At 47.0% G+C, this 18,917-nt stretch overlaps 1 protein-coding gene across 1 annotated transcript in view; it reads left to right on the top strand.

The window, feature by feature from the left end:
- The window catches only part of GLB1L2 (galactosidase beta 1 like 2), a 47,455-nt gene extending 28,538 nt beyond the window's left edge, over window positions 1-18,917 (top strand). The window contains exons 8-19 of the mRNA XM_008688341.2: window positions 3,110-3,180; window positions 6,359-6,443; window positions 8,063-8,200; window positions 8,760-8,840; window positions 9,254-9,360; window positions 10,031-10,171; window positions 13,775-13,846; window positions 14,130-14,208; window positions 16,496-16,583; window positions 16,879-16,990; window positions 17,421-17,537; window positions 17,798-18,917. Coding sequence (XP_008686563.1) covers window positions 3,110-3,180; window positions 6,359-6,443; window positions 8,063-8,200; window positions 8,760-8,840; window positions 9,254-9,360; window positions 10,031-10,171; window positions 13,775-13,846; window positions 14,130-14,208; window positions 16,496-16,583; window positions 16,879-16,990; window positions 17,421-17,537; window positions 17,798-17,884 — 1,178 coding nt within the window. The 3' untranslated portion in view covers window positions 17,885-18,917. The remainder of the gene's footprint in view (window positions 1-3,109; window positions 3,181-6,358; window positions 6,444-8,062; window positions 8,201-8,759; window positions 8,841-9,253; window positions 9,361-10,030; window positions 10,172-13,774; window positions 13,847-14,129; window positions 14,209-16,495; window positions 16,584-16,878; window positions 16,991-17,420; window positions 17,538-17,797) is intronic.

Raw genomic sequence — 18,917 nt, 5'->3', positions numbered from 1 at the left:
AGGCACGGAGGGAGTCAACGACGCCAGCTGCGGGACTCCAGGCCCTCCTCCACGGCCCGCTCCGCCCCTCGCCACACCCCCGCCCCGCCCCCGCCGTGCCCCTCCCCCGCCGTGCCCCTCCCCCTGTCTGTCTCCGGGCCTCCGCCCTCTCAGCGCCGCCTCCCCACCGCCTTCGCCCCTGTGCCACTCCCTCCGTACCCCCTCCTCTCTGCCCCCGCCTCCGCCCCTCCCTCCCGGTGCCCTGCACCCCAGCTCTGACCTCCCGAGCTCTGCCTGCTGTCGGAAGGACGTTTCTCAAGTACTTAAAAATGTAATTACAGTTAGGCGTTCACAGGTGTAGAGTAAGATCACAGAAATGCGTGACCCTGGCCCGTGGCATCCCGGCGGCGTGGCTCCCTGGCGATTCTGGCTGGTTTCGTGGTGCCCGCCTTACCCGCGTGGAGACGCCCCTCCTGCCCGCCGCGGTGCGGTGCGAGAGATAGTCGGGGCAGTATTTGTGAAGTGACTCGCTTTCGGGGGGCTTAGTTTTCACTTCCAGTGTGTTTATCCCGTTTATTTTTCTTCTCTTTCAAGTCTCTTTTCTCTCCCCTTCCTCTTTTATTGCTATTTTTAAAAAAATTGACTTGACACACAAGTGGTTGACACACGTTACATGAATTTTAGGTGTTCCCCCCTTTTCTCTTTTAAACAAACCCTTTACCAAAGATTTTCCAAACTCCTGTCACACGTGTGTTTCAAATACCTGAACGCATCAGATTCTGTGTCAAGTCCACGGGCTGAGACCCCACCGCCCCTGATCTGATGGAAGCCGGCTACGGGCTTTACCCGAGGCTGAGCTCTGGGTCTCCCGCCCAATCCGCTCTCCGCACTGTGCCCAGATTTCTAACACCCACCCTCACTGCTGAGGTACAAGGACAGTCTGGTTCCTGATCCTTTTATATGTTCTGTGTTTTTTCCCCTTCCCATTTCTAGAAAATTACAGGATTTTCCCTTTATCCTTGGTATTCTGGTGTTTCACAATGATGTTCTTTGGTGTGGGATTTTTTCCTTCTGTGGAACTTTTGTGCATCATCTGAGTGGAAACAGTTGTGGTTGCTGTCAGTGGGACATCCAGTCAGTGCATTTTTTTAAATACGCTTTCCCTTCTTTTTTCTGATCTTTTGGTCACTCCTGTTATTTGTAGATTGGACTCTCATATCTATTCTCTAAGTTGCTGATCTTTTTGATGTATCTCTGCCCTTTGGTTCCACTTTCTGGGTGACTTCCTCAATTTCTGTCTTGTAATCCTTCTCTTATTTCCTTGGTCTTGTTTTCTTGCATATATTTCTTTTCTCATGGCATACTTTTTAAATGGACACCATCTTTCTTACTTTGCTCTGAGGATATTTTACTTTTTTTTCTTTTTCTTTTTTTAATATTTACCAGTTTTGCTCAATCTTCCATGTGAGGGGATTTTCTCCATTGCCTGGCTCTTGACTGAGCAGTTTTAAGAGGAGGCACTAAATGGCCAGTTGGGAGCTGAGTGCCAGGAGGGGCTGGGGCACGTGTGCTTCCGTGTGCGGTGATTGGGTTGGCATGTACTGTTTCCAGGAGGGAAACCAAAATGTGGGTGGTAGGAGGTACTGTCTTTAGCTCTGTTAAGTGTTTCCAGAGACGAATCCTCTGGTCTGGTGCTGCAGATATCCTGGGAGCAGGCAGGAGGAATGGGCAGGAGGAATCCCTTGGCTGAGATGGCCCTAACTGACCTGCTGCAGTTCACACTCTGCTGTGCTGATCCCCCCTAGCCTGGAGACACTCGGACTCAGCTTTCCCAGAGAGCGTGGTCCTCTAGGGTGGGGCACCAGTGGGGAAGAGGCTTGAGGAGTGTGAGAGGCAGGGGACGGAAGTGTGCTCCCCAATGCACAGTGCCTGGGACGTTAGACAAGGACTGGGGCTGGAGGTGGGGAGCTGGTTGAAGCTTCTTCCACTCTCCTAGGCTGTTGACTGACCAGCTGCCCTTTGCAGCCTCCGGAGATTTTCTTGAAACTTCCTCTCTGCTTTGTCTCCTCTCTGGGTCTTGTTCTTTATGGCCTTCCACCTTTGGATTTCTTTTTATATTAGCGAAGAGTCAGGAAGGCTAGGAATAGATGCCGTGTTTTTAGCCACGCTAATCCTATTCACTTCTGAGATTTCTTCCTGCTCAGTTTCAGACAGGCCTCCTGCCTTCAAGGTTTCTCCTTTAGGTGAGGAGGGGTCTGGATGTAGCGTCTTTATCCAGTGGCTTGCTGGAGGATGGTGACATCACAGGGCAATGGGTCAGTGTCAGATGGGCCTGGGGTTGCAGCCCTACTCTGCTGCTCACCAGTTGTGTGACCTTGAAGCAAGTTGTTTAACCTCCTGGAGCCTCAGCTATTGTTTGTTTGTTTTTAATCACTGGTAATCAGTGGCTTATGTCCAACAGACGAGTGCCAGGGTGGCCAGCTTGGCAGGCTGGCTCAGTCTCTGTTCATGCCTTCCCTGCTCAGGCCAAGCCCAGTGCATATGAGGCCTACTGTCCAAGCAGACAACAGGCAGGCAAGGAGCCTCAGAGCCAAGTTCTGCAGCTGGGGTAGGCCAAAGGGTCCATGACCATAGGCCAAATGTAGCACATCTTTCTTGGGCATACCTTTCACTGATGCCATTTAAAATATAAAATATAATTTTAAATTAAAAAATGGACACATTATGGAATGTAATAGAAAATTAGCCCTCATTTAAGAAATAAAAGGGGAATCTTTATTTAGATCATTACTTTGCACTAGATGCTTGAGGTGCAAAACAAAGATCAGACTCTGGGCTTCTGTGAAGGAATAATTACCAGAAATGTATACTCTGCTTGTAAAAATTACATTAATCAAGAACAGATGCCAAGTGAGTGATTGCCCTGTAAGCTCTGTGCTGTGTGGTGGAGTTTCTGAGAGGAGCAAGATAAATCTCCTGACATCAGAGGACCTAAACTCTCATTGGAGGTGGGAAGCAATGTCAAGATTAATTTATTTTGCTGGTCAATTGGGAAAGGTCTGGGTTAGTTCAGAAAGTCTCCCTGGCTTTAAGACAATGCTTTGTTTCTCTTTCTCCTTTCTATTCACAGTGCTGGCCACCATCAACTTGCAGTCACAACATGAGCTGCAGTTATTAACCAACTTTCTGTTAAGTGTGCAGGTAAGTCTGGCCCAGGGGCAGCTGCTTGTTCTGCTTGGCATGAGTGTAGAAAGTCCTAGAGTCAAGTGGAGCCTCTGTCAGGAAGTGTGCAGTGCTGTGAGGTACCTGCAGCTATACCCAGGGCTCCGGGATGGGGAGAGAAGGACTCTGGGCTCACTCAGCCTTTCATCTCACAGCCGTTCTTCTGCACTGAGGCGTTCAACCCCCGTGGCCCCCGTGTTGCCCCGCCCCCAAGCAGGGAAGCAGTGTAGAAGCATAGCTGTTTCTCCAAGGTGGTGTTGTATAGACTGATGCATGGATGTGGTTTCCTGCCTCTTGAGAAGGGGGCCCTTTTTGGAGGCCTAGGCTTGGTGTGTTCACAGAGGCCCTGGACTAGAATTCTGTGGACTCCAGTAGCTCCAGATATGCTCGTTTTGGGATTAAGAGGAGAAATGCTTTCCTGGCCTGTACCGTGTGTTTCTGACCTTAACCCGTAAGGGCCCTCTGGGCCTAGAAAGATTATTGTCATCAGCAAGATGGGAAGCCTGGGCCATTCCAGGTCAGAGGAGAGAGGAATTTCTGCATATAAGTTCACATCCTTCAGGTTGATGGGAATTTACAGTTAAATCCTATTCTGATTGATTTTTCTTTTCTAGAGTTCACGTGTCTCTCCCAAGGAGGCAGATAGGATCTGGCCACAGTAGTGGCAGCCCATGCGCAGAGCTGGGGCCCCATCTCTCACTGTGTCTTACTGACGGGTGTGAATGCCCCAAACTGTCACCACCTATTAGATGTAAGCATTGATGCCCGGGGCCTAGCGTGGAGCTATTGGAGCATTAGTGTCACCGTGACTAGGCCTGCAGGGATGCTGGGGCTGCTCTCCATTCCACCTGTTCATTGCTTAGAGCAGAAGTAGGTCCAAAGGCACAGCCACATGAAGTCACCAGGGGAGTGTAAAGCTGTGGAAGATGAGGGCCACCTGTGTGTATGATGGGGCTCCTACCTGAGTTTAGAGGGACAAGCCGAATGCGCAGGGAAGGTGACCAGGAAGAGATGGGGCAGGATGGGACCTGATGCCACCAGACTTTGTTAGGCTGATCAAGGGAGAGATAGTAGGTCCCGGGGGGGCCCAGGTCCAGCCCCTTTCTCCTTTCCTTCCTTCCTCCTGGGCTGACTCAGTGCCTGCTCTGTGTGTGGAATGTGGCTAGGCCCTGTCACCCTGTGGTGACTAAGATGGCCGGTCTTTGCCCTCATGAGGTTTGTGACCTACCTGGGGAGATAAACAAAAAAAAAAAAATAAATAACTGCCCGGCAACTTAATAGGATCGTACCTGAGGGCTGGCTAAGGCAGGCCTAGGATGCTGTGAGCTGTCTCTCTGCCCACCTGGTAGTGTGACCTCTCTGTGAAGATTCCTCTTCTGTGAAGGGGGATGACAGTACTCCGTCATGGGGTTGTTTGAGGAGCAAATGAAGTAATATTTGGAAAACACCCGGGAAAGCAAGGCTTCATGTTGACTGCTTTAGGATCATCCTTCGATCGGGGCCCTACACCTGTGCACCCAGACCGGGTCATCCTGCCTGACAGACTGGCACCGTTCATGGCCGTTTCATTTGCAGTTCAGTGATGTCTGATTTTCTCAAGGAAGGGGACTTAGATCAGAGTCTGCTTTGAATGCTCAAACTGGACAGGCTCAGCTCTGCTAAACTTGGGGTGTCCACCAGCACCTCGCTGGACCCCATGTGCATGCCCAATGATGAAGATAATTAACGTGTTTCTTGAGCACTTCCCAAGTGCTAGGCACCATGTGCGAAAGGTTTTACGTGCATTATCTCATTTAATTCTCTAGTAACCAGGTCCGCTGGCTACTGTGGTTACTGTTGTACAGTTCAGGAGACAGATTTGAGAACAAATAGAGCACCCGGTCAGTGGCAGGTAAAAGGGTACAGCACAGTCTGACTGAGGCAAAGCTCTAGCTCTTAACCACATCATGAAGGACAGTGACCTGGGCCGTTGTTGAGCACCCCCATACCTTGGCCCTGGCACTCTCAAGTCAGAGACCCCTCCTGGCCCTGGAGATCATTGACATGTGGCACATAGAATCTATTTCTCCCTTAGTGACTTAAACATGCTACAGTGTATCCTCTTCTTGGGAGGTAGACAGCTGTTAAAAAAAAAACCAAACCACCAGTCTTGCTAAAAAAAATTATCGTGACTACTTTGGCTTTTCCTCTGGCGTGGTTGGTATCTTCTATTCAGTGGATAAGAAATCTACCCCATCACTCTGGACCAGATTTTGTTGCTGTGTATGTGTTGCCCTCTAAATGTAAGGCCATCACTAACAGAGAAAGTACTTGATGAATGAGGATGGCTCTCTGGTGCGGAACCTGAAACACGAGCATATTAGTCCATATATCTCCCCCCGATGCCCTGGTGCTTCTGCAAACACGGCACAGTAGAGCATGGTTCTGGGAATGATTTCTGCATCCTTGGGGTAGTCCCGCACCAAAGTCAGTATTCTGAAGTAATATTAGAGACTTAACTGTCATCGAATGTCCTAGCCAACGTCTGAAGCCAGACACCGTGGCTGCAGGGCCTGCACTGTGAATAGCTGTGCTAAGTAACTTCCTGATTTTCTTGTCCAGTTTTCTAAACATATGTTTAAGCTAGACCTCAAAGAGGGGCCCACCCTACAGCCCTCTGACTCTTCTAGCTAAAGGGAAACAGCAACTGAGGGGTCTGCCTCCACGGGGTGCCTGTCAGAGGTGGAATTATCCTGATAGAACATTCTCCTTCCCTGAGAGAGGAGAGGCAAAGCTTGGCTTGACCCAGAAAGCAAACCCATATAGGAAAAGACTCCCAGAGCACATGCTGCATTTGGATGCTGACTTCCTTTGAACACATCCCTGTGTTTTCTTGCTTTCTCTGTATGCAACATTAAAACCACGCCAAGGCATCAGGGTGTCCTGCATCAACTTTGGTAGTTCATTCTGCTTTCCACTGCAGTGTGGAGGCCACATGTGGAGGGTAAGCTGGTGCAGGTGCATTTGGTCCTCACCTGCACACTGCTTTTGATGGCCTTAACGGCAAGGAGTGTGTGGCCAGGGAAGCGTTGGGAGGGAGAAGGGCTGGGATTTCCCTGAAGGAAGAACTCCCCTCTGCCTCTTTGGGCCAGCTAACTTCTCATTTTGTGGTGCCCAGAGGGTTCAGCCCAAGATGGTGATGGAGTACTGGACAGGGTGGTTTGACTCATGGGGAGGCCCACACAACATCCTGGATTCTTCTGGTGAGTGCTTTGCGGTACCTACACCCAACCCGTGTATTGACCTATGAAGTAAAAATCAGTTCCAAATAACCTGCTAATTGATGTCAATGAGCTGTAGGGTGCAAGGCTCCTGGGATTATCTGCATGTCATAGTCAGCTCTTGATACCCCACAGTCATGTGTCTAGACATTTGAAGTGAATGGTAGGACTCTTAACCCTGCTTTATTATGTTTTTATAATTAGATAAGCAATGTCTACCTATTGCAAACATCCAGCAAATACAGAAAATGTAGAAAGAAGAAATAAAAACCCCAGAGCCCAGAGAAAACACATACAGGTGACTTTGGAACAATGTGGCAGTTAGGGGTGCTGACCCCTCTGCACACTTGAAGTCTGGGTATAACTTTTGACTCCCCCCCCAACTTAATGACTAATAGCCTACTATTGACCAGAAACCTACCGATAGCATACAATTGATTAACACAGATTCTGTATGTTGTCCGTATCATATTCTGTGTTATTACGATAAAGCCAGCTAGAGAAAAGACAGTGTTATGAAGAAAATCCCAAGCAAGAGAAATACTTCACAGCACTGCACTGTAAGAAATCATGTGTAAATGGAGCCATGCAGCTCAAACCCGTGTCGTTCAGGGGTCAGCTGTACATCGTGCAGACAGTTCTGCACCTCTGTCTGCAGCCCTGTACGCACACACAGAGATAGGGACACTCGCGGTCGTATCTGCTCTTTGTTACCTGCTTGGGCCTGATTGACACAAGTGAACGGCCTTCTATACTATTAGAGATTCCATCACTGTATTAAAGAATGCAAAGAACCCTGTTGTATTGGTGATTAAACCACAATTTATTTAGCCGTTCTCTTATTGATGAACATTTAGGTTGTTTCTAGTGGTTTTTGTTCATCGAACACCATTGCAGTGAACATCCTAGAACATTCAGTTTTGCATACCTGGCATATTATTTCCCTAGGATAAGTTCCTAGCAATAGAATTGCTACATTAATTCCATTTTGATATATATGTACTAAACTGCTCTCTGGGAAGATTATAGCAATTCTTCCTATTATTAAATGAGAATACCTATTTCCCACAGATTCATCAACACTGGGTATTAAAATAATTTTTAATAATTGTCAATCTGATTGCCAATGTATATGTATGTGTGTGTGTATATATATGTATATTAATACTTTATATTTCTCCTTTGATGCTAACTTTTCACATCTTTGGCTAATTCTCTAATAGAGGTGGGACTGGGGAGGTGGTCAGAAATTACATCTCCAATTAAGAGTCCAGTCTTTTGCCTCTTACCATGTATGAGTAATGGTTGAGAAGGATGGAGGCGGGAGGCTGCCATTGTTCAGATCACAGTCGTTGGACACTTGGCCATGATGGAACCAACAGCTGGAAGGCTGCAGCTCGGGGGCTGTGGTGCTGGCCCTTTTCTCTTCATACCTCTCATCTTCTGTGATTGTGATTCTAGTGGAAGCTGAAGGGCAGAGCTATGGAGTTGAATTTGATGGGGTTGAGGGGGATCAGGAAAGCTGAGAGGCCAACAGGACTTGTGGCTTGTCTCAAACTCTGACTCGCTCTGCACATCCCCTTTCTCCTCTCCTCCTGCAGAGGTTCTAAAAACAGTGTCTGCCATCCTCGATGCTGGCTCCTCCATCAACCTCTACATGTTCCATGGAGGTACCAACTTTGGCTTCATAAATGGGGCCATGCATTTTCATGAATATAAATCTGATGTCACCAGCTATGGCAAGTATTCCCCAACAGCGACCCTCCCTGGAACACCCCACATTTGCATGTCTGGGGCTTTTTATGCTGAGTCCTTTTGGGGCAGTGTCTGGCACCTTTAATGCATTTGGCTCTAGAGTGCCTGGGGAAGGGATGGTTTTGCCTGGATTATCACTTCTAAACTTCTAGAGCAGTAGGAGACTAAAGCCCACTGACATGCGCATGAGCCTTTGGAAGTCACTGGAGGAAGTGAGAGGTACAGCCAGGATGAGGGAAGGTCCTTTGATGGGGGCAGCCTCTTCTCCCTACTTAGGCCCTTGAGATGTGTGACCCCTGACCCCCTTTGGGTGGAGAGTCCCCTAAAGGTAGGCAAGATGCAGGAAATGAAGGGTCATGCTATGGCCATGGCACTTTTGGTGGTACTTTATAGTATCTAGTATTTCTTGCATTCTGACTGATGGCTCACACCAAAAGTGTTCTGCTTCCCAAATTGCTGGGATGAGGACCCTGCCGCCACACCCCAGCTTCTCCCTTCTCTTTTTGCTGCTGTGACCGGTGACAGTGTCCTGGTGTCTTGCAGACTATGATGCAGTGCTGACAGAGGCCGGGGATTACACAGCCAAGTACTTCAAGCTCCGAGGTTTCTTTGGCTCTCTTTCAGGTACCCGGCAGACAGCAGACTCAAGCACCAACTTTTTGGGCCCTTGCTTTTGCTCTGAGACCCTTAAAGAGTTACTTCTTCACTACCCCATCTCAACCCCAGTTGACCTGTGTGCAAGAATGTCTCTAGACAAGGACAGGGAAGTTTGAGAGACTGTTTTCATTGTAGTTTGTCACCAGCTTTACCTCTCTATGGGCGTTAAGACTTCTGAGGATATGAGAAAGTCAAGTCCACTACACCCCCTGCCCCCATGTTGCCTTCCTAGCGGGGCCAGGCAGCCTAAGAATGTTTCCCTCTTGGCTCTGGGATAAAGGAGCACATTGGGCTGAGAACAGGAGCCAGGGGCTGGGGAGACTGGAGGTGGCAGTGACTTTTTGGGTTCTCTTGGGATGGCCCTGTTGTCTGTGTTGCAGGTGTCCCTCTTCCTCCCCAACCTGACCTTCTTCCCAAGACTGCATATGAGCCCTTGAGACCAAATTTATACCTGTCACTGTGGGATGCCCTGCAGTACATGGAGGAGGTGAGTGCCTTGAGGCGGGGAAGCTGGGGCAGTCGCTAGGTGGGCCAGTGGGGCTGTGGAGGGAGAAAAACCAGTGCTTGATAGCTAGAGGTCCACTCCCTGACTGTAGAGCTCAGAGGAAAAAGAATAAATTGGTGCTAGAGTGTGAAGTGGAAAGGAGCAAAAAGAACTTGAAGAAAAACTGGGTAACACAGTAGGCAGTCTCTCTCTCCAGCCTTGGTGGACAGGGAGGAGGGTGAAGAGGCAAGTGAATGGACTGTATCCCCCTCGGAGAAGAGGTTGCATCACTGGAGCTGACCCAGTGGAGTGCTGTGATGCAGAAATGAAGGTGGATTGAAAGGCTACAGGTCTGGTACATCTCCGGACTTCGTTCCATTGTTATCACATACCTGCCATCCCTGTGACCCTGGACAGCCATAGGGCCAATGAGAGGAGAAGTCAAAATCAGAATTTTGGAGCTTGGAGGGCCAATTGGCCGGATTGGCTCCCCATGTTTATATAATGAGAGGTCAAACTAGACAAAAAGGTTAGAGGGCCTCTTCCCCCAACCCCCCAGTCCCAGGTGGGGATCTCTCTGCTAACCTGCACTCCCCCAGAAGGCTCAAGATGAGGTTGCTGCCTCTTTTCTCTTCTGCCTAGCCTATATCTTCCCCTACTCTTCTCTATACAGCCAGTCAATTCTGAAAAACCAGTCAATATGGAGAACCTGCCAATAAACAATGGAAATGGACAGTCCTTTGGGTACACTCTGTACGAGACCACCATTGCTTCATCGGGCATCCTCAGTGGTCTTGTGCGTGACCGCGGACAGGTAGGGGTGATTTCTCTTTTTAAAAAATTTTTTAAATTTAAATTCAAATTAATTAACGTATACTGTATTATTAGTTTCAGAGGTAGAGTTTAGTGATTCAACAGTTGCATACAATACCCAGTGCTCATAACTTCAAGTGCCCTCGTTAATGCCCATCACCCAGTGACCCCATCCTCCACCCACCTTCCCTCTGGCAACCCTCAGTTTGTTTCCTGTAGTTAAGAGTCTCGTATGGTTTGTCTCCCTCTCTGTTTTCATCTTACTTTATTTTTCTTTCCCTTCCCTTATGTTCATCAGTTTTGTTTCTTAAATTCCATATATGAGTGAAATTGTATGGTATTTGTCTTTCTCTAACTGACTTATTTCGCTTGGCATAATACACTCTCGCTCCATCCACATCGTTGCAAACAGCAAGATTTCATTCTTCCTTCATGGCTGAGTAATACTCCATTGTACATATATAACACATCTTCTTTATCCACTCATCTGTTGATGGACATCTGGGTTCTTTCCATACTTTGGCTATTGTGGACATTGCTGCAATAAACATTGGAATGCATGTGCTCCTTCGAATCACTATGTTTATATCCTTTGGATAAAATACCTAGTGGTGCAATTGCTGGGTCATAGGGTAGCTCTATTTTTAACTTTTTGAAGACCCTCCATACTGTTTTCCAGAGGGGCTGCACCAGTTTGCATTCCCAGCAACAGTGTAAGATGGTTCCCCTTTCTCCACATCCTCACCAACATCTATTGTTTCCTGACTTGTTAATTTTAGCCATTCTGACCAGTGTGAGGTGGTGTCTCATTGTGGTTTTGATCTGTATTTCCTTGATGTTGAGCATTTTTCATGTGTCTGTTGGCCATTTGTATGTCTTCTTTAGAGAAATGTCTGTTCATGTGTTCTGCCCATTTCTTGACCAGATTTTTTTGTTTTTCGGGTGTTGAATTTGGTAAGTTCTTTATAGATTTTGGATACTAGCCCTTTATCTGATAAGACATTCGCAAATATCTTCTCCCATTCCATAGGCTGCCTTTTAGTTTTGTTGACTGTTTTCCTTGCTGTGCAAAAGCTTTTTAGCTTGATGAACTCCTATTAGTTCATTTTTGCTTTTGTTTCTCTTGCTTTTGGAGATGTGTCTAGCAAGAAATTGCTGTGGCCGAGGTCAAGAGGTTGCTGCCTGCGTTCATCTCGAGGATTTTGATGGATTCCTGTCTTACATTAGATCTTTTATCCATTTTGAATTTATGTTTGTGTATGGTGTAAGAAAGTGGTCCTGTTTCATTCTTCTGCATGTGGTTATCAAAGTTTTCCAACCCCATTTATTGAAGAGACTGTCTTTTTTTTTTTTTTTCCCATTGGATATTCTTTCCTGCTTTGTCAAAGATTAGTTGACCTTAGAGTTGAGAGTCCATTTCTGGGTTCTCTATTCTGTTCCATTGATCTATGTGTCTGTTTTGTGCCAATACCATACTGTCTTGATGATTACAGCTTTGTAATACAACTTGAAGTCTGGAATTGTGATGTCATCAGCTTTGGTTTTCTTTTTCAACATTACTTTGGCTATTTGGGGACTTTTCTGATTCCATACAAATTTTAGGGTTGTTTGTTCCAGCTCTGTGAAAAATGCTGATGGTGTTTTGATAGGGATTATATTGTTTTGGGTAGCATATACATTTTAACAATATTTGTTCTTCCAAGCCATGAGCATGGAATGTTTTTCCATTTCTTTATGTCTTCCTCAATTTCTTTCATAAGTGTTCTATAGGTTTCAGAGTATAGATCCTTTATCTCTTTGGTTAGGTTTATTCCTAGATATCTTATTGTTTTTGGTGTAATTGTAAACGGGATCAATTCTTTGGTTTCTCTTTCTTCTGTCTTATGGTTAGTGTATAGAAATGTAACTGACTTCTGTGCATTTATTTTATATCCTGTCACTTTGCTGAATTTATTTATTTATTTATTTATTTATTTATTTATTTATTTGACAGAGAGAGACAGCCAGTGAGAAAGGGAACACAAGCAGGGGGAGTGGGAGAGGAAGAAGCAGGCTCCCAGCAGAGCAGGAAGCCTAATGCGGGGCTCGATCTCAGGACCCTGGGATCAGGGCCTGAGCCGAAGGCATACTCTTAACGACTGAGCCACCCAGGCACCCCCACTTTGCTGAATTCTTGTGTCAGTTCTAGCAATTTTGGGGTAGAGTCTTTTGGGTTCTGTACATAGAATATCATGTCATCTGTAAAGAGTGAAAGTTTGACTTCTTTGCTGATTTGGATGCCTTTTATTTCTTATTGTCTGATTGCTGAAGCTAGGACTTCTAGCACTATGTTGAACAGCGGTGGTTTGTGTGGACATTCCTGTCGTGTTCCTGACCTTAGGTGAAAAGCTCTCAGTTTTTCCGCATTGAGGATGATATTCGCTGTGGGTTTTTTGTATATGTATATTCAGGTATGTTCCCTCTATCCCTACACTTGGAGAGTTTTAATCAAGAAAGGATGCTGTATTTTGTCGAAGGCTTTTTCTGCATCAGTTGAAAGGATCCTATGGTCGTTGTCCTTTCTTTTATTAATGTGGTGTATCACAATGATTGATTCGTGGATGTTGAACCACCCCTGCAGCCCAGGAATAAATCCCACTTGGTCGTGGTGAATAATCCTTTGAATGTTCTGTTGGATCCTATTAGCTAGTAGCTTGGTGAGAATTTTTTTTATCCATGTTCATCAGGGATATTTGTCTGTAATTTTCCTTTTTGGTGGGGTCTTTGTTTGGTTTTGGAAAGAAAGTAATGCTGGCCTCATAGAATTGAGTTTGGAAGTTTTCCTTCCATTTCTATTTTTGAAACAGTTTCAGAAGAATAGGTATTAATTCTTCTTTAAATGTTTGGTAGAATTCCACTGGGAAGCCATCGGTCCCTGGACTCTTGTTTGTTGGGAGATTTTTGATTACTGATTCAGTTTCTTTGCTGGTTATGCATCTGTTCAGGTTTTCTATTTATTTCTGTTTATATGTTTCTAGGAATGCATCCATTTCTTCCAGATTGCTTAATTTGTTGGCATATAATTGCTTATAATATGTCTCATAATTGTGTGTATTTCTTCAGTGTTGGTTGTGATTTCTCTCCTCTGTCATTCATGTTTTTATTTATTTGGGTCCTTTCTCTTTTATTTTTGATAAATCTGGCAAGGGGTTTATCGATCTTACTGATTCTTTCAACAAACCCGCTCCTACTTTCCTTGATCTGTTCTACTTAATTAATTAATTAATTTATTTTTGGATTTCTATACTATTGATTTCTGCTCTAATCTTGGGGCATCTTCTCTTATTTCTTGTGACCTTGTAGTCATCAAGCCCTACCATATGCATCTGACTCTCTCCTCAGTGCTCACATATCTGCCTGTTACCAGTGTGTAGAAATGGCCCATCGCCATCAGCTCTGCTGTCCTTTTCAGCTGCAATCATGGGCATTTGTTTTTCCTCTATGCCTGGCTTACCCCCATTTTCACTGCACACACATAATGTTACCCCTTTCTTTGCTTATCAGAGATGCCTCTAATGCCTCCCTCCTGTCGACCATGGATGCTTTCTGTCTATTCATTTGGCAGGTATTTGTGAACACAGTGTCTGTAGGATTCTTGGACTATGAAAGGAAGAAGATTGTTATTCCCTTGATCCAGGTTTGTTATCCTAGGGAGCTGGGTGATGGCTAGCATCAGCTGCTTCCTGAGCAGATTTGGTGGGAGTGAAAGAGGAAGACCTGGAAGACAGGAGGCTCCTTAACCACAGAGCTGCTGATGGAAAAAGGGGCAAAACATTGCTATCTGATCAGCGGGTACTCTTTCACCCCCATTCTCAGAGTTCAGGGAAGAATTGGGGTTCCACAAAGAAACTCTGAGGTGCAGCTGTGATCTTATGGCTGGGTAATCAGGTGGTCATCATCGACCACTATGTTCCTGGCAGGGTTACACCAGGCTGAGGATCTTGGTGGAGAATCGCGGGCGAGTCAACTACGGGGATAACATTGATGACCAGCGCAAAGGTGGGTCATAGCATGTGCTGAGAGAAGAGCTTCTAGGGCTCAGCAATGCCTGGCTATCTTTTCTTCAAACCAGTGCACCAGCTGGTCATGGAGGCTGACTGTAGTGAGGTGGAGTCATGGTGGCCCATTGGAGGGAATTGGATTGTGGAAACCCATTGAAGGGAGGTGGGTCATGGAGGCCCACTGGAAGGAGGTGGTTTGTGGAGGCCCATTGGAGGGAGGTAGGTGATGGAAACCCATTGGAGGGAGGTGGATCATGGAGACCCGTTAGAGAGAGGTGGGTTGCAGAGGCCCATTGGAAGGAGTTAACTCATGGAACCCCATTGGAGAGAGGGGAAGTGTGCCTTCCGAAAGGCCCACTTGGGTTCTGACCTCTTTCTTTTGCATGTTGTCCACATGTCCATGGTGAACACACAGGGAACGCTGAGCCAGCCTCTCCAGATCTCCCTGGGTTGCAGTCTGCTTTAGCAGGGGCTATCTGCTGGGGCTGGGCTGGGGGTGGTGAGGCTTAAGGAAGGGGATTCCCAGGAAGCCAAAAATGGCATAGGACCCCTGCCTCCTTGGGTCTCCACTCTGAATTTTTCTTTTCTTTTCTTTTCTTTTCTTTTCTTTTCTTTTCTTTTCTTTTCTTTTCTTTCTTTTCTTTTCTTTTCTTCCTTTTCTCTTCTTTTCTTTTTTCTTTTTTTAAGAGTTTTTATTTATTTATTTTAGAGGGAGAGAGAGCGAGCACGCACAAATGTGAATGGGGGGAGAGGCAGAAAGGGAGGGAAAGGGAGAGAATCTCAAGCAGACTCTGTGCTGAGCATGGAGCCCAACACAGGGATTGATCTCAAGACCCTGAAATTATGACATGAACTGAAACCAAGAGTTGGACACTTAACTGGCTAAGCCACCCAGGTGCCCCAGAATTTCTTTTCTTGATCCACTGTGGAAACCCACCGATGATCTCATTTGTGGTAGGGAGGGGGAAGTACATACAGGAAACAAAAGGCTCTTGATGGAATCCTCCCCTAGGAATATTCCACCAACTCATTTTATTTTTCCTGGCCTTCTAAACCTTCTGTGCTTAAATTGGCCTCTTCCTTTTCATCTATCAAAATGTAGGTGGTTTCATGTAAGTTATAACACAAGAATTTAGAGAAATAAATCCTGCTATGGTAAGGGATACTGGTGACCTCCCAACTCTCTCATGGGTGTTTGCCTTTGTAATGAGGAAACTTGTGCACCCCTTCCTTTCCTGCCTGGGAAGTGCTGTGGCCCAGCCATTGGGGGTTTCTTGGGTCTTGGGGTTTGGCCCTCTCCAGATAGGCCTCATGGTAGCTTCTAGCACTGTCCAGGCTTACCTTCCTTTTCCCCTAAATAATCCCCCAGTGTTCCTCTCTGGATCTTGGCTTCTTCCCTAAGAAGCTCCATCTCCAGGCCCGTCTTCACTTCCTTTGCTTTCCTGTGGTCAGAAAGGGATTGCCAGGTTCACCCTATTCCCAGTCTTTGCCTCCCTAGGTTCCTGAGTAAAATGTGCTCTGGACTGTCACTGTGGAGTACTTCTCCCCTATAAGTCAAAGACCTCCCCTTCCCCCACACCTGCACCTGCAAATTAAGAGTCTGCACTTCCCATCCTATTCACATTCCCTCTCTAGCAACTCAGCAGCTCCATGATTGTGAGGACCGTGGGAGCTGCTCCAGGACTAACATTGCTGGCCCCTTCCCCAAGCCACTAGCTATTCACCGTGCAAGTGTGTGTGGGTCCTCGGACTTGGATCTCCAAGTCATATTGCCATCTGTTCACATTTTAAATACTTAATATATCTTTAATCCTAGGTTATGTAGAAGATTTCTGGCTGAGTTATTAAGTCTGTTTAGTCTGGGACCCCACTGAATCCGACCTTGAAGCTAAGTTAGAACTGCTGTGACCACTTGATTATCTGCCCTTTGAGCCTCGTTTTATTGTGTTGTAATTCTTATCCCCAAAAGGGAGCTTCCCCTTCAGAGAGAGGCCAGAGATTGTTCTCACCCAGTGACATTCTCAGCTCTCATTGCCCTTGGGTGTATTCTTCCACACAAATCCTAGGGAGGTCCTGGCAAACACCACTATGACTCATTCTTTTCTCCTCTGGGATTTCTAGAGAAGGTTTTATGCCATATGGAGAGCTCTGTAGGGAGTATATACTTCTGGAGGAATCCTCACTGGAACTTTTCAGAAATTCTCCATGTATGTGCAGAGCCTTAGCTGGGTCAGCTGTGCCCCTGCCTTTGGCCTCATTCATGTTTCCTTGCCTCCTTCCCATAGGTTTAATTGGAAATATCTATCTGAATGATTCTCCCCTGAAAAAATTCAGAATCTACAGTCTGGATATGAAAAAGAGCTTTTTTCAGAGGTGAGTCCCCACCCCATGAAGTTTGTGAACCCATGGATAACGTGCAGTAAGAGGCAGGAAGGCCCAGAGAACTGCTCTGCCCTAGCCCCTCTCACTCAAGTGTAAACAGACCCAGAACCCAGAGCAACTTGCCCAAGGTAGGGGCAGTACCAGTGCTAGAGACTAGGGAATTTCCATGATACCCTGGTTAACAGGTTAGGGGGGGACTTGGAATGCCTTTGTAATTAGATTCGGGACAGGGTCCAAATCTGAGAAAGTGCCCTCCTTTCTTTCTTGTCTTCCATTCTGTTCATAGGTTCAGCGTCGACAAATGGAGCCCTATCCCTGAAGAACCTATGTTCCCTGCTTTCTTTTTGGGTGCCTTGTCAATTTCCCTTTCCCCTTTTGACACCTTCATGAAGCTAGAGGTTTGTAGTCCCCTCCCTGCCTGGGTTCTCTAGTCTTCCCTCAGAGAGCGCTGAGCCCAAGCCCTGTACCTGTCCTTGCTGGAGCCCTCTATACCACCTGTACCCAGAGATTCTCTGTGTTGCCTTCTCTGAAAGGCCCCTGGGACTTCCCTGGGGTGGGGGAGTAGACTCAGAGCAGAAGAACTACCTGGTGGTGCTTCTCAGGGTCCAGGTCTGCTCTTGGGTACCTTGCTGGAGAGGCTTAGAGCTAGTAGATACAGGCGATAGAACACGCATATGTTAACCTCATGGCTGTTGAAATATTCGTTCACGCTGATATCTTGGATGCTGAGAGAAGAGCGCATGGCATGTGTCTGTCTCTGTCTTCCCATGTGACTTTATACTCGGTGGCTTTCGTGGTCAACTAATCCCTTTCCCACTCTGATTAAAGGGCTGGGAGAAGGGGGTTGTATTCGTCAATGGCCAAAACCTTGGACGCTACTGGAACATTGGACCCCAGGAGACCCTCTACCTCCCAGGTGCCTGGTTGGACCAAGGCATCAACCAGGTGGGAGCACTGGCAGCTTCTTCCCTTCCCCAGCCCTCCCCGGTATCATAGTATTTCCCTGGGGGCCTGAGTCTCAGTCTATTTAGGTTGGTTAGGGTAGGAGAGGGGGTAGAAGGTTTAGCCAGCCCCTTCTGTATTCCTCCTTGGTGCTGATGAGTTGTGGGTCCCTGTTCCTTCCAGTGTGGTTCTCAATCCCTTCCCCTATCTGGCTCCAAGACAAACCTCTGCTGCTGTCACACACCAGCCCTTCTCTCCCCCAGGTTATTGTTTTCGAGGAGAAGATGGCAGGCCCTGTGATACAGTTCACTGAGACACCCCACCTAGGCAGGAGCCAGTACCTTGATTGAGCGGCACCGTCCTGCGCCCCCTGGTGGCAGGAAGCAGGAGAGCATCACCATCCTCCCAGCTGACCAGAGGCTGGTGCTCTGCTCCCTCACACACTCCCATGCAGGAGAGTTTCTTTAAGTAGCATCCTCAGGCAGCCACGTGGCTACAGCAAGGCCCACCAATCAGTTCAAGACCCTAAATTTGGAAGAACTAAGGAAGAAAAGTGGAATAGGAAGGAGGGACCCCCTTCTTACCTAAGTGGCTTCGTGACTGGGCTTTGTTGCGGGCACCTTTCCTACTTCCGTTCTCTTCTGGGAGATGACAGAGGGATGCCTCTCTAGGGTAGGAATGTCTAATCAGATGTCCACGTGATGATTCCTGGGGCCCTAAGTTGGGCGTGACTTCTAGACACAAGTTTGCTCCTATGATGTTCTCACCTGTGCTCAGCCACGCCACTCCTGGCCCCTTTTCATCTGAAACAGAAGGTTTGTCACCATTTGTAGAGGATAGGGAAGCTGGTGGATGTCTCATCTGAATCATCTTTGTTCTTCTCAACCCTCCCCAAGCCTTCTCTGGGATTCTGGAAGAAATTCTGTTTGAGAGACACACACGTCTTCTCCTTCTCATTTGCACTCTAATTACATCTGACAGGATGACAAGCCAAGCTTAGGAGAAACAGAAATACTCAGCCACTTACTTTCCTGAATTAGAGAGTATTTCCAGTTTTACTCAGTGAGAAGAAGCATCAGCTGAGGAGGGAATGCAGAGCCTAGTAGGAACCACACCCTGATCTGTAGGCCCAGCTCCAGGGGCCAGGGCAGGTAGTCTCCCCGGAATGTTGGTGTAGCCACGGGGCCCACAGGCCTATCCCAGATCCACCTCCAGCTCAGTCTCTCTCCCTCAGCTTCCTGTAACTAAGCAGCAGGGAGGAGAGGCAGCCTTGCTTTGCAATTGTCTGGCCAAGTTTGAGGCGCTTGTTCTGGGGTTTGAATCTACTGGGTTAGCTCTGGTTCACTGTCCTGAATTGCAATAAAGCAAGAGAGTTGAAGCAAA

Source organism: Ursus maritimus, unplaced genomic scaffold (genome assembly GCF_017311325.1).
Source record: "Ursus maritimus isolate PB19 unplaced genomic scaffold, ASM1731132v1 scaffold_16, whole genome shotgun sequence".
Taxonomy (NCBI): Eukaryota; Metazoa; Chordata; class Mammalia; order Carnivora; family Ursidae; genus Ursus; species Ursus maritimus.
The sequence above is the reverse complement of the archived record's forward strand: the minus strand, read 5'-3'. Positions and strand labels throughout refer to the sequence as shown.